Source organism: Grampus griseus, assembly GCF_964374135.1.
Source record: "Grampus griseus genome assembly, chromosome: 12".
Classification (NCBI taxonomy): domain Eukaryota; kingdom Metazoa; phylum Chordata; class Mammalia; order Artiodactyla; family Delphinidae; genus Grampus; species Grampus griseus.
The window spans coordinates 44,245,069-44,258,578 of NC_139006.1; the positions used below are offsets into that span (position 1 = coordinate 44,245,069).

At 41.1% G+C, this 13,510-nt stretch overlaps 1 protein-coding gene across 1 annotated transcript in view; it reads right to left on the reverse strand.

The window, feature by feature from the left end:
* Window positions 1–13,510, reverse strand: part of CDH2 (cadherin 2) — a gene marked incomplete at its 5' end in the record, with an annotated part of 67,295 nt that overhangs the window by 23,155 nt on the left and 30,630 nt on the right. The window contains 3 exons of the mRNA XM_082667120.1: window positions 8,132–8,271; window positions 10,227–10,460; window positions 10,764–10,997. Coding sequence (XP_082523246.1) covers window positions 8,132–8,271; window positions 10,227–10,460; window positions 10,764–10,997 — 608 coding nt within the window. The remainder of the gene's footprint in view (window positions 1–8,131; window positions 8,272–10,226; window positions 10,461–10,763; window positions 10,998–13,510) is intronic.

A 13,510-nucleotide genomic window follows, 5' to 3' on the forward strand; every position in this document is an offset into this window, starting at 1 on the left:
TCTCGTTCTTTCTGTCTCTTTTTCAAAAACCAGTACCACAGGAGACTATCCCATGGTTTCAGAGCACTGTAGTACCTCCTTCCCATAGGAATTTGGTTTTGTTCATCCAAAGCATAATAATTATTATATAATTGAATCAGAGTCTGCAAAAAGGGGTATCTCCAAAGGATAAGCTGATAACATAAATCTATAAAGCTGGCCTGGTATGGAAAAAAGGAAACCAACGATTACTGGAACGCGCTTGCTGCTTAAAGAAGACGTCTCTGTTTAGTTTCCAACAATCACTGCCACGTCAGGATGCAGGCCATCTTTCCATTTTTTGAGAGGACAGGAAGAGCCAGAATTCTTTTATGTGAATTTTTGTCGGTTTTTAAACTCTGCCAGCTGAACAAAACACAGCTGTGGGCTTTTCATGAACAGACCCCCTGTGTCTGAACTGTGACTTTCAAGCGATCCAGAATCCAGCTTTCTGACATGGCCCCGAACCATCAGGGCTGGTAGCAGGTACCTTCTCAGAGAGCTCAGAACCATCTCTAGTGCAAAAGAAACTAGCCCAGAGCATGTCTCTAAGACTTCAGGAACCAAGTTTGGGCATTCTGAGAGTCCCCATCGGCCTGGAATGTGAAGCCTGCTGAGCCCGAGAGGTGCTGGGCCTTGGGGCAAGAGACCGAGAGCAAACAGCTTATTAGCCCATCGTGAGGCTCTGCTCAACAGCAGCAGTAGGTATGGGAATTCAGAGCGGTACCCAGTGGATAACAAGGGCTGAGAATCCAAGAGTGACCCAGAGAGCAGCGCCTTCATGCAGCTAGTCACACTTTCCGTCCGGATCAGCTCTGACCAGCGTCAGCGTTAATCTCAAATGAGTTGACTCTGCTTGTGCAGATGATAAGCCTGCTCCCTTACTGCTACCCTTGTTCCCCTGAACCACCAGCTGTGGTCCTAAGGCCCCCAGCATCCACTGACTGTCACTGGAGAAACTTCTGAACGTGCGTGGCAGCACCTTCTTCCATAGACCCAGAGCCCCCAGACAGCCCAAGGCCTCGGGAACGGAAAATCTTCCCAAGTTAAATTTTAAGAGCAGAGAAAACTACTGTAGTAGTTTTCATTCACCCGGAGCCTACTTCAAGAAGGGGACGGCCTTCTTCCAATAAATTCAGATGACATTGTGAAAGGCACTGTTTTCGTTGCCAGGCTGAGTTTCAGCTTTGCCAAGGAAGGTACCATCTTCTTTGGGCTCAGGCCTACTGCGATTTAATCCCCACCTTCACTACTTTCTAACGGTGGGGACCTTCTTTGCTGGACTGGGGGAGGGTCAAATGAAATTACGGATATAAAGCACTTCGTACAGGTATTCAGTACCGTGCCTAATACGTAGGTTACCACACACACCCTGCCCCCCCAACAATAGCTTCTGCTGTTATTATGGAGAATGAAGCTGTATCATGTCAAGAGGTTTAGGCAGAGGTTGTTTAAAGACAGCACTAGTGAGTATTACAAACATAACACACATTCAGTACATGTCTGTTTAATGTAACAGTAATCGTAATTAAGTCTAAGATTTAGAGAGCAGGAAGCTAACAGTTTCTGTTTCCCATCCTGGGGCTAAAAGGGGATGGGTTCCAGGAGAAGTGAACTATCAGGTGGTTCCACTGTACATTCACCCGTATTTTATTAGTGATTCTGATATGGAAGGAACCAGATACAAAGATCGTGAAAAGGGAGCCAGTGTCTGCAATCAGCTCCACTGACCAAAAGGGCACTGAAGGACATTTACTAATGAGGATAATTAAACATGACCTGATAAATACCCAAAGCCCCCCTGATCACGGCAGTGAAGCAGATAAAGAAGGGACCTCACCCTCTCGAAAGAGACTGGGCATTATACTGAGTCTGTCCAACTGCCAACAGCGCTGTGAGGAAATAATGGTTGTGTTCAGAACACATCTAACGCCAGTTTCAGAAACGGGCCCAACCTAGTCACATGACAATGGAAACCAGAGCAGAATATCCACACGCACCGAGACAAGTCTACTGTCCACAAGACAAGAGAAAAGATGTGGAGGTGTTTTTCTGGTCTGTTTGTTTTGTTTTTCTTTTCTTAGGCTCTATAGTTTTAGCTATTTTGTTAAAGAAACTAGCAACCTGTGTTTTGGCACAGAACTTAAACAGAGATGCTAATCAACAGCAGGGAAGATAAAGGCTCCCTTGTAAAGGACTGGTTTGCTTTGTTTTCTTTCTAATCAGTTAGCTCCTTAAGGACACTTCCTCTGGGCGGGAAGAATAAGAATTTTGGCTAAGCCAGCTTTAGGCTAGGCATCATAGCCTCCTGGCGACAGCTGCTGCAGACCTGCCTTTGCCTGTAGCCACAAGCCTCCACCAACTAGCTAAACTGACCTCTGAGGTCTACCCATCTTTGAAAGCTGATGATTCTGAAAGACGGTCTGGCAGAGACGTCCGGCGGACCACAGCCTGATCATGACAAGCTGTCTGCTTCCTGTGGCACCGTCTCCAACCACATCTGGAGGTAACACCCATGCTCTGTAAAATACCTGCTACGTGTAATAAAAATCGACCAAAACTTGTCTAGAATGTAACGTGGCACCAGTTCCATTTCCGAGGCTCACTCTTGTAAAAACATAATGTCTTCAAAAAAAAAAACAATAAAAAGTATGAGCCAAAGTCTGTTGCCAAAAAGGCTTAAGGCATGCTTCAAAGAAATAGAATTTCTAACAGGGAGCCACATGTGAATTATGGACAATAGTATACAGTATACTTCACAAAACTGAACTTCTCAGGAACCGGCTATGACTTTAAGATTAAAAAGCAATGGCATCTTGTTTAGAACATGGAGAAGCATTTGGCATAAATTCACTTAGAAAGTAAGAGTATTAAATAAAGTGTTTCTTTTTCTTAAGGAAAAAAAGTAAATGATAAAATCCATCCAAAACTTTAAAATAGAAATCTTGATGAATTCTATTGGAGAAAATATCCTAACAGATGATAGGGAGATATATTAGAAAGCTCTAGTAATGAAAACAGCATGGTATTGGCCTAAGAATAGACAAATAGGACAACTAGTACAGCACAGAGCATCTGGAAGCCCCCCCACAGGTCCACACATATATAACCACCTGCTTTATGACAAACGAACCCCTTCAATGCAGTGGAGATGGGTTACCTTTTTAGTAAACAGTGCTGGATAGCCAGCTAGGAAGAAAACAAGAGACCCCTGATCTATATCTTTTTTTTTTAATTGGAGTATAATTGCTTTATAATGCTGTGTTAGTTTCTGCTGTACAATGAAGTGAATCAGCTATATGTATATCTATATCCCCTCCCCCTTGGACCTCCCTCCACCCCCATCCTACCCAACTAGGTCGTCACAGAGCACCGAGCTGAGCTCCCTGTGCTATACAGCAGGTTCCCACTTGCTAGCTATTTCACACATGGTAGTGTATTTATGTCAAACCTAATCTCCCAATTTGTCCCACCCCCACCCCTCTGTGTCCATATGTCCGTTCTCTACGTCTGCTTCTCTATTCCTGCCCTGCAAATAGGTTCATCTGTACCATTTTTCTAGATTCCACAAATATGCGTTAATATACGATATCTGTTTTTCTCTTTCTGGCTTACTTATACTACACGAATAATCCATTACAGATGGATCACAGACTTAATATAATAGGTAAAACCATAAAGCTTCAAGAAGGCAAGATTTTTTTGGGGGGGGGGCATTCATTAACTCAGGGAGACAAAGTTTCCTTAAATAGGTATAAATGTACTAACCATAATGGAAAAAACTGATAAATTAGACTTCACTAAAATTAAAAACTTCTTTTCATCATAAGGTACCCCTAAGAGAATAAAAAAGCAAGCTACAGAATAGAAGATATTTATAATACATTTATCCGACAAAGAACTGATATCCATAGTACAGAAGGCCCTCCTACAAATCAGTAAGAAAAAGACAAACAACCCAATAGAAAAGTAAACAAGTAAGCTGAACAGACACTTCACAGAGAAGATATCAAAACGGCAAGTAAGTCAGTAGGAACATCCCAATTAAATCATAATGAGGCATATACCACCAGAGTGGCTAAAATTTTGAAAGACTGAGAAAACCCAAGGGCTAGTGAGGATGTAGGGCAATGGGAAGTCTCGTATGCCGCTGTGGCCGGGGGAGTGTGAACTGGTACAATCACTTCGGAAAACTGGCAGGATTGTACTGAGGGCTGCACCTATATGCATATTCTAGGACCTAGAAATTCAATCCCTGAGCACATACCAGCGCAAGTGTGCCAAAACACAGGCATAAGAACATTCATGGCAGTTTTATTCATAATAACTCAGCTGGATCAACTCAAATGCCAAGTGTAGTAGGATGGATAAATAAAATGTGGTCAATTCTCACAACACAACAGTATTTGGCAATGACAAGAAATGAACTACTTCTAAATGTAGCATGGATGAATCTTACAGATAAAATATCGAGTAAAGGAAGCCAGGCAGGAAAAGTACCTACTGTATAACATCCATTTTTATAATAAAATCCAAAACCAGGTAATGCCCATCTATGGTGATTGATAGAAATAAAAAATACTAGTTACTTTTGACACAGGGCATACTGCCTGAAACACAGTGAGTTTCTGGGGTAATGGAAACAGGCTTTGTTGACATGAGTGATGATTATACTCTTAAACAGGGAGGAAGCCTTCTGCTTCTGGTTGGGATAGAGAAAAGCATGAGATTATCACTGACACTCTAATGCTAAGAACGAGCCAGGTATGTTACTAAATCACAGATTTCTGAGAACATAAGATAGCTAAAAACATAATGAGATCTAACTGAATGAAAATAAAGAAACCAGCAAGCCCTTTCTAGGAGAAAGAAGACTCATAACTGTTCTTATCCCCAGAGGAAGAGTGAGAAGAGTCATTCAATGGGAGAAGGACGGATCACCCCGACTCTGAAGGAAACTTTAGTGGCCATGAGTGGATATAGGCTTGATGAAGTCACATCCTTGGGGAGCCCGTACCTACCACCAGCTCCTTCCCATAGGCCTTTACCTAGTGCACAAAGTGGGGGTCCACCAAAGGGTGGGTGCAGGGCCACAGATCTGTCATACTAAGGAGGGAGTTTGGATTTGATAATTTCCAAAGAGCAGATGGGGTGTGCATCCAGAGACCGGACGCTCATGAGGAGGCCGCCGCAGGTCAGTGATGCTTCTGACCTAAGTGAAGGCAGTGGCCTGGATGATGGTGAAAGTGAGTGGATTTCATGAACCACTTTAGAGGCAGAGGAGACAGAACCTTCGGTGTAGGCTTCCTATGCTGCATATTTTATTCCGCTATTATGAGGTCCAAGTTAGAGTGAATAAAAAACCCGTTATCTAATTTTGTCACAATTTTCTATAATGAGAACTGCAAATGGGAATCGTAACAGGATCAGAGAATGGGTGGAGGCTCTTGATCTAGACGGAACTGCCATCAAAGAACCAAGAGGCAACAGGAAGACACCACAGGAAGACCAGCGCTATTTCAATAAAGAAACGAGCCACTGAGGTCAATCCACAGCAAGTTCCAGAAGAGTCTCTGGACTATCAAGAAAGTGGGTAGGAAGCGACACACTCGTGCCCAAGAGTTGATCTGGGAGCAGAGAAAATGTCCCGGGTCAGGTAAAGAAGAGGTTGAAGATCGATAACAATTTTAATAAATCTTGCAATAGGTAAGTTTTACCATTTGATCTCAAGCATCAATCTAAGTGGACACAGTCAGTAATGGAAGTTAAGTCTTTCCTAAAATAACGACAACAATAAAATTTCATTAAATAATTTCTTAAAGGAATTGGAAGGGAGGAGAAAAAGCCAGATCAGCTGACATCAAGTACCCTGGTCCAGACCCTCGGAAGCTGTGAAATATCTTGGTTCTTGATTCTAGGCAGCATCCAGTCATGACTGATGTCCTTCTAGTTCTTACTATTTTTACCAAAGCTTCACTGAGTTGGGTTTAGGTTTATGCCTAGAAAATTATGCACAATGACATGAAAAATAAAATGCTGAAAGAAGAAGACTTATGAGATAATGTGATCAGTATAATGTTTGCTGTTCTTGAACATAGCTCAGGAAAGTGAAAGGACAGATTAATGAGGGATTAAGCCAAACATGAATTTTAATATCCAAAGACATTTATAAGCAAGAAACCCTGGGGTGTATTTATAGAGCCACTTTAATTAGTCAGTATTCAAAACAGCTTTACACATGAGTCAAGTTTTCGACAGATTTAAAATACACATCTCTTCTAAATGAGAGAATTGAGGTATTGTAAACCAAGCATGGAATCAGGAATCGGAAGATTCGGGCTTGAGTTCTGACTCTGCCAGTTACAGACTTGGAGAGCAAATCACAAAACCTGTTCAAATGGAAAACTCTGATGGACTGCCACAAAGATGAAACACAACAATGGGTGTGAATGTGCTTTGTAAAACCAAAAGCGATATATTATTTCCTCAAAGGAGTAAAGAAGAGAAAGAACATATGTTCAGAAATTTGCTTGAATTAATTTTTCAAGTTAACAGTCCTATCACTAATGTCTACGTATATACTCTGCAGACAAAGTATTTTGAATTTACTGATAATGATCCCAGACCCAAGGATTCTGGGTTCTTTACCTGACTACTACCCCCAACACTTGCATTAGTATATGGAAGTGAGAGCTACCCAATGTATCTAAGAAATACCTCTCACAGTGATTGCTCATGGATTATACTCATACCTTCCAGATCATTTCAAAAGGAACTGTATATTGATAACCATATAGTTAGTTTAGGCTGTATCATCAGACAGACCTGGATTCAAATCCTACTTCTATCACTTCCTAGTTGTATGAATTTATAGACTCCAACAATCCCTATCTGTTTGCTAACACAAAAGTGGACATAGTCACAATACAGTACACAGCTTTCAAAGATTTAAGAGGTAACAGCATTTAATGTGCTTAGCAGAATGCCTGGTATGTAGTAGAGACCTTGAAAGTGTTAGTTATAATGATAGCTACAATGCTGCTTCCCAGCAGATAAAGTTCTTCATTTTCCACGTATTGGTCATTCCCATCCTCAAACAGGGATGCAGTTCCTTATGTACATACAGAAGCTCATGTTCTATAACCAGTCAGGAGCTCAACATTTATTAAGCAACTACTATAAGCCAGGCACCATGACAGACATCACGGGTACAGAGGTGAGCTAGATATTGTCTCGTACATTCTCAAGAATGTAAGACTCTTGGGAATTCCCTAGCGGTCCAGTGGTTAGGACTCAGCACTTTCCCTGCCAGGGCCCGGGTTCAATCCTTGGTTGGGGAACTAAGATCCCACAAGCCATGTGCGGAGTGGCCAAAAAGAAAAAAAAAGTAAGATTCTTGAGGGCAAATCTTTGTTGGCTCTGCCCACCTCTGTTTCCCCAATGATTAAAATAGTGCCTGGATTATTGAATGTGCTTGGTAAGTGTTTATGAAATGAATAGCTTGTGCTTTTTCTGCCATACTGATAAAAATCCAAATTCCAACATAGAAACTACTTTTACTTTTAGTTTGGATATGCAATGAAGAAAAACTGTAAAGAAAAACATTTTTATCAGTACGGATATAATTAGTATTAGGTGTAAATCCTGGGCTCCTTGAATCAATGTTAATGATCTTCTCACAAAATAAATACAATTACATTTGGCACTTTGGGAAAAAAAAAATCAATAAGCAGCACAGGTTGGAAAGAATTCACCAAGTGTCTGAGAATGTGATAAAGGAAAAGAAACTTGATCCCATTCTTTTACTCTATGTATTAATATTTTCCCCACCACTTTAATTTTTTTTTTTGGTTTGTTTGTTTTTTTGCGGTACGCAGGCCTCTCACTGTTGTGGCCTCTCCCGTTGCAGAGCACACGTGCAGGCTCAGTGGCCATGGCTCATGGGCCCAGCCGCTCTGCGGCACGTGGGATCTTCCCAGACCAGGGCATGAACCCGCGTCCCCTGCATCGGCAGGCGGACTCTCAACCACTGCGCCACCAGGGAAGCCCACCACTTTAATTTTAAGATGATAAAATTTCACTTAGAGATTTAAAGATTTAAAACATTGCTCACCTGGTCTTCTTCTCCTCCACCTTCTTCATCATATTTTAAAATATTATCTCTTACATCGTCTTCTGGATCAATTAAAAGTTGCTTGGCCTGGCGTTCCTTATCCCGACGTTTCATCCATACTACAAACATCAGAACGAGGACTAGGCAGAAAGAGAGTAAAGACGTACAGTGTTGTAATTTTAAAAACTCGGCCTGTCTAATCACAGTCTTCAACATTAAAAATTTATACTTATATGGCTGGAAAACTTGTAATGTGTCTTTTACTCTGTTACCTATTTCTGGCCTCACATGACCAGAGCCAAGACAAAGCAGAGGCCGTGAGCGCTAGGTTTAGAGTGTGAGGACCCGGGTTCTGCAAACTGGTGCCCTGTGAACTCACTGAGTGGACGTCTGTCCTCAGTTTTACCATCTACAAATGGGCACAAAAACTATTTCTGTCTTTTACTTTGTCTTGCCAGAGGATAGGATACGCTTAATATAATGGCTTGTAAATTTTAGAACAGCAAACAACAGTAAGTGAAACAGTCACTCGTTATTTAATTGCTGTTTCATTCCAGTTGATCCGTCATCATTCTACTCCCCAAATCAGAGAGAAGGGCACTTGTCAAGGGTAGGACGTCCTTGCCAAGGTGCCTTTGGTAGTACATTAGACCTGGATCAGCGACCTGATCATGAGGATTTTTGCCTCCCAAGGGCCTGGGTCCTTCTACTGCACTATTGTGCTTTTCCCTTTCCTATTCCACTGCATGTTTCAGGTAAGAAGGCCAGGGGATTAGTTTGAGCACTGAAATAACATTAGGCGTTCATGCTTTACATTTCTGTGCCAGGATTAGAATAATAAATTTTCCAGTGCGTTGACGCTACAATCTGCATTGATGCGTTTTCCTTCAAAATGGCTTGAGTCACTTCTTCATGCCACAATCCATCAGCTCTAAGTCTTTCTTGATAAGGTTGGTGTATATGCCCCACGTTAGTTGAAACTGAAGCATATCCTTAAGTGTACATCTAGTGCACATTCCTTCTAAAATCTAGGGCTATCAGTTTACATCCTGAAGCAAAAGATTTAATGACTCTATTTGAGCACATTTTTATTATTGGCCATAAAAGTAAATATCCTCCTTTTAAAGCCAGATACATGATCTCATTTGCCATTGTTCCAGGGCTAAATCCAGCAAGTGGATTATTAGTACAGCATGTAGGTTTCAAATTATAGTCAGAGTAGTCTCCACATAGGAAGTAAAAAATGCTTAGCCCTCTACAGTAATTGCTTAAAAAAAAAAGGGACAGCATTCTAAATTACTAGAACACTTGCAAATGGAGAAAACATAAAAGAAATGGCCAACACTTTCAAGAAAGTGATTGGTGCATAGCATGACCGCACAGTAAACTAAGTCCTGCTGCTATTCAACAATACAACACAGGGTCCAGGCAATTTATTCTTTTAACCTGCATGCTTACAAGTGGCTCCTAAAGTACTTCCCAGTGGTTAATTCCTTGCATTCCACTGAACCAAAGACTGCAAAGTATTTTAAAAAGGAGCAATTCCTTAATCTAGACTTGCTCTAAAGACAGACAGTTTATTGAGCTGTGCAATCATTTCTATTATCCAATGTGCTGTATGAAGTACAATCTCTCACTATTTTATGCAGCCCGTCGAAAACAAATACCTTGATCCTTGCATGACTAGAGCAGGTTGCTGACTGCACTTTATATGAAGGAAAGCAATACACTTATTTTCCTAAATCACCAACTACGTGCCATGAATTCAGACTCGAATCCTAAGAGAAGGGCTCCAACTGAGCACTGTCTAATATTTTTCTATGAAACGAGTTTGCTACAGCTCCCCAAGCGATCAGCATCAGAAAACTGCAACAGGGCACGAAAGAGGTAGGCTGGCTGGGTTTGCTGCAAACATGTAAGTGCTTGCAAGGATGCTCAGGGCTTCTCTCATTCTGAAGTGGGCGTGGCTGCAAGAAAATGCTCAGAGGTGGAAGAGTGTTGTTAGGTTATGATGAAAGGCGACAATAAAAAGTTACTTTGCTAAACATCCTAGAAGCAACAAGAATTACACCTAAGAGACGAGGAAAGTACTCACTGAGCAGGATGATGATGCAAAGCAGGATTGCAATGATGGCGCCCGTGCCCAGCCCTGCGCCCACAATTCTATCCACATCTGTGCAGTCCCCGTTGGAGTCACACTGGCAAACCTTCACGCGAAGGATGGAAATATTTGACTTGGGAGGATTACCCGAATCTGTGATTATGATTGGAACTTCATATATCCCGGCTTCAAGAAATTTTATCTTTAAATTGAGCTGAGCAAAATCACCTATACAAAAAAGGGAAAAATACAGTCTGATAGTTCATACATTACACGATTCAAAAACACATGGCATTTTCCAGAACGTATTACTCCCGAATGGTACATATAAAGCAGTTTTCAACTACCCTGCACTGTCAAGTTTTTTTTTTTTTTTTTTTGTCTTTAAGGGCTTCTAATATCTTATTTAAACTTTAAGTAGCTTTTAAAATACATTTAAGGGGAAGATAATAAAGCACTTAAAATTAACTTTTCATGCCAGGTCAAAGCCTCTCAACTGCACATATATTCAAATAATGAACCTGTTCTCACCATTAAGCCGAGTGATGGTCCAATTTCTCTTAATAGTCACTGGAGACAAAGGAAGATCAAAAGCAAATGGTCCAGCGTTTGGATCAATGTCATAGTCAAGTGCCGTGATGTTAATTGAATTGGGGTCCGGAGTTTCGCAAGTCTCTGCCTCTTGAGGTAGCACTTGAGGGGCATTGTCATTAATATCAAGTAAATAGATCTGCAGCGTTCCTGTTCCACTCATAGGAGGGATTCCTTAAAAGGGAGAAAAAAACCACAAACCGACGCTGAACAATTCTTTCCCTTGAGACTCACTTACGATGAAACTAAGTTTCCAGCCTGCTTGCCCCTATCACTGCGTAACCTTGGAAGAATGTAGTTGCCACAGCATCTCGGCAGACTGTTTTTGGTACAAGGCCACTTCATGCCTCTTTTGCAGGATGACCCTGTGCTGCCCCCGCTGGGGCTGCGGGCGCTGAGGGGCGGTAACAAGGCGCATGCGCACGCCCCTGGCCTGGCCAAAGGGTGATCCGGCGCCCTCGCCGTCCTTACTCTGGGCCCCGTGCACATCGCGCTCCTCTAGGCACCGGGGATTGTAAGAGAAGCAGAACCCCGGGCTCATGATCTCATGGGCCCTACTCTTTGAGGGAGAACCAAGCCGTGTGCACAAAAGAACCCAAGAATGCTTTTCAAGCTCAGACACTGCTCTGAAATATCGAAACAGTCTACAGACAAGTGATATGGACCCACAGACCTCATCTTGGGGAGGAGCCCATGGAGAAGAGACATGGTATTTACTGATCAACCAACTACCTCCTTGAGAAAGTATTAGGTTGCTCCCTATACGTTATTTCATTGTCATCCTACGAAGTAGGTTTAAACAGATAGGCACCGAAGTTGCTGTAAACTGGTCACGGTCACACCCTCTTAGAAATGGTAGGGTTGCTAGTAAAGACTGGTCTGCCTGACCCCAAATCCATTCTCATTCCACTATAAAATGTGGTCTCTGTACTTATCACTTGTGAACATTTAGACTGGTGACTTGGACTCTGCTGTGTTATAAATATTTATACATAAATATATAACAAATATATAAAATGTAATGAAACCATTATTATATAAACATTATATTAAATATATAAGACAATTACATTTAATCATATAATTGATATATATTATATAAATCTAATATAATAGAAATATAGGAATTTTCTAAACAAGGCTGAATATTGAAACCCAGAGGTTTAAGTGACCTGCCCAAGGTCATGAAACCAGGAAGGTGTACACATACACTCCTCAGGAAGGGACAAGGAGAAATCTCCACGGACCTCCCTAAGGAGTACGGGTGGCTCTGAGAGCAGGGAGTTTAAGGTGGAGCGGTAGGATGGCTGTTCACCATATTCTAACAGCACCAGAACCACTATGATTCTTTGTAGTTTGAGTTAGTTTCACATTTATTATCACATTTAATATTATTTGACTGCCATAACAACTTCACAGAATAGCAAGCAGCAAAAACAACAATTCATAATGAAACAAAGGCACAGAGATTATAACAGCTTGTCCAATTATTAAGGAGCAGAACTGGGGCTCTAAATCCAGTCTTGTGATTTAGAGTCAAGTGCATTTGCAAAGCATCACAGCTACACAGATTTAACTGCTCACTTCTCTCTTGTATCAAACACCCTTTCAAGTAGAAAACAATCCACCTTGGTGAATGAAAAATCTGGTTGTAACTCACAACCAACATATATACATATAATTTTATAGCTCTTTAAATCTCAACATAATGGTGCAAGATATATTACTTTAAGTTTCACTGTGGAGAAAGCTACCACTTACATATGGCGAGACAAGATACAACACACACGAATGCTGTGCTTTGATGTGAAATGGCAGAAGAGGTTCCTGCCAAGTTTCAATTCTAAATATTTGAACAGTAGGTCTCATATTAGAAAGTATAAGAAATATTGCTTTGGCCCTGTCACCTTGTAGATTTCTGACAGATAATGATCTCATTGAATCTTATTATACAGGATTTGGAAAGGTTCTTTGAAACTGTTCTTACCAAAAATGTTGATATGCAACGTTTTTCAAACTGCATATCTCGGCCACCAAATAGAAAAGCCTACTATTTTTATTAGATGCTAACATTCAGAGTCCAACATTAAAATGATTTTAAAAGATGGTCAATGATTCAGTTTTAAAACTATTAACACATATAGAAATGTTTATTTGAGTGTTTAGTTTGTGCCAGGCACTGTTTTAAAACCTTTACATGTATAAGCCTTGTTATCTTCCCCTGTACGCTATGAGTTACATACTGCTACCATTATCCCTATTTAACAGAAAAAGGAAATGGACAGATTTAAAACCCTGTTGCCAGTCCTGCAGTTAGAAAATGATAGAACTGGAGTCTGGACCCTGGGGGTCAGGTGGAACTTCAAAGCTTCACTCTTAAACCATGTCATATTGAGAGCTGAAACAAGTCTGACTCCAGTTTAACGTGAGTCATTTTCATCTTACATATCTCAAAAAAAGTGCTCTCTGTTAATATCAGCCATGTAGAATCCAGCAGAGACCCAGAAATAAAAAAGATGCTAAACTATATGTTTATGTTTTTCAAAACCAACCCACTAAAGCTCAAGTACTCAATTATTTCAATTTAGGCATGACATTTAGAGTTGCCTAGCCTGTGGCAGACTAGAGGTAGAGAATTAGAAAAAATGCTAGATACAGACAAACTGATGGCAACAAACACATTGACT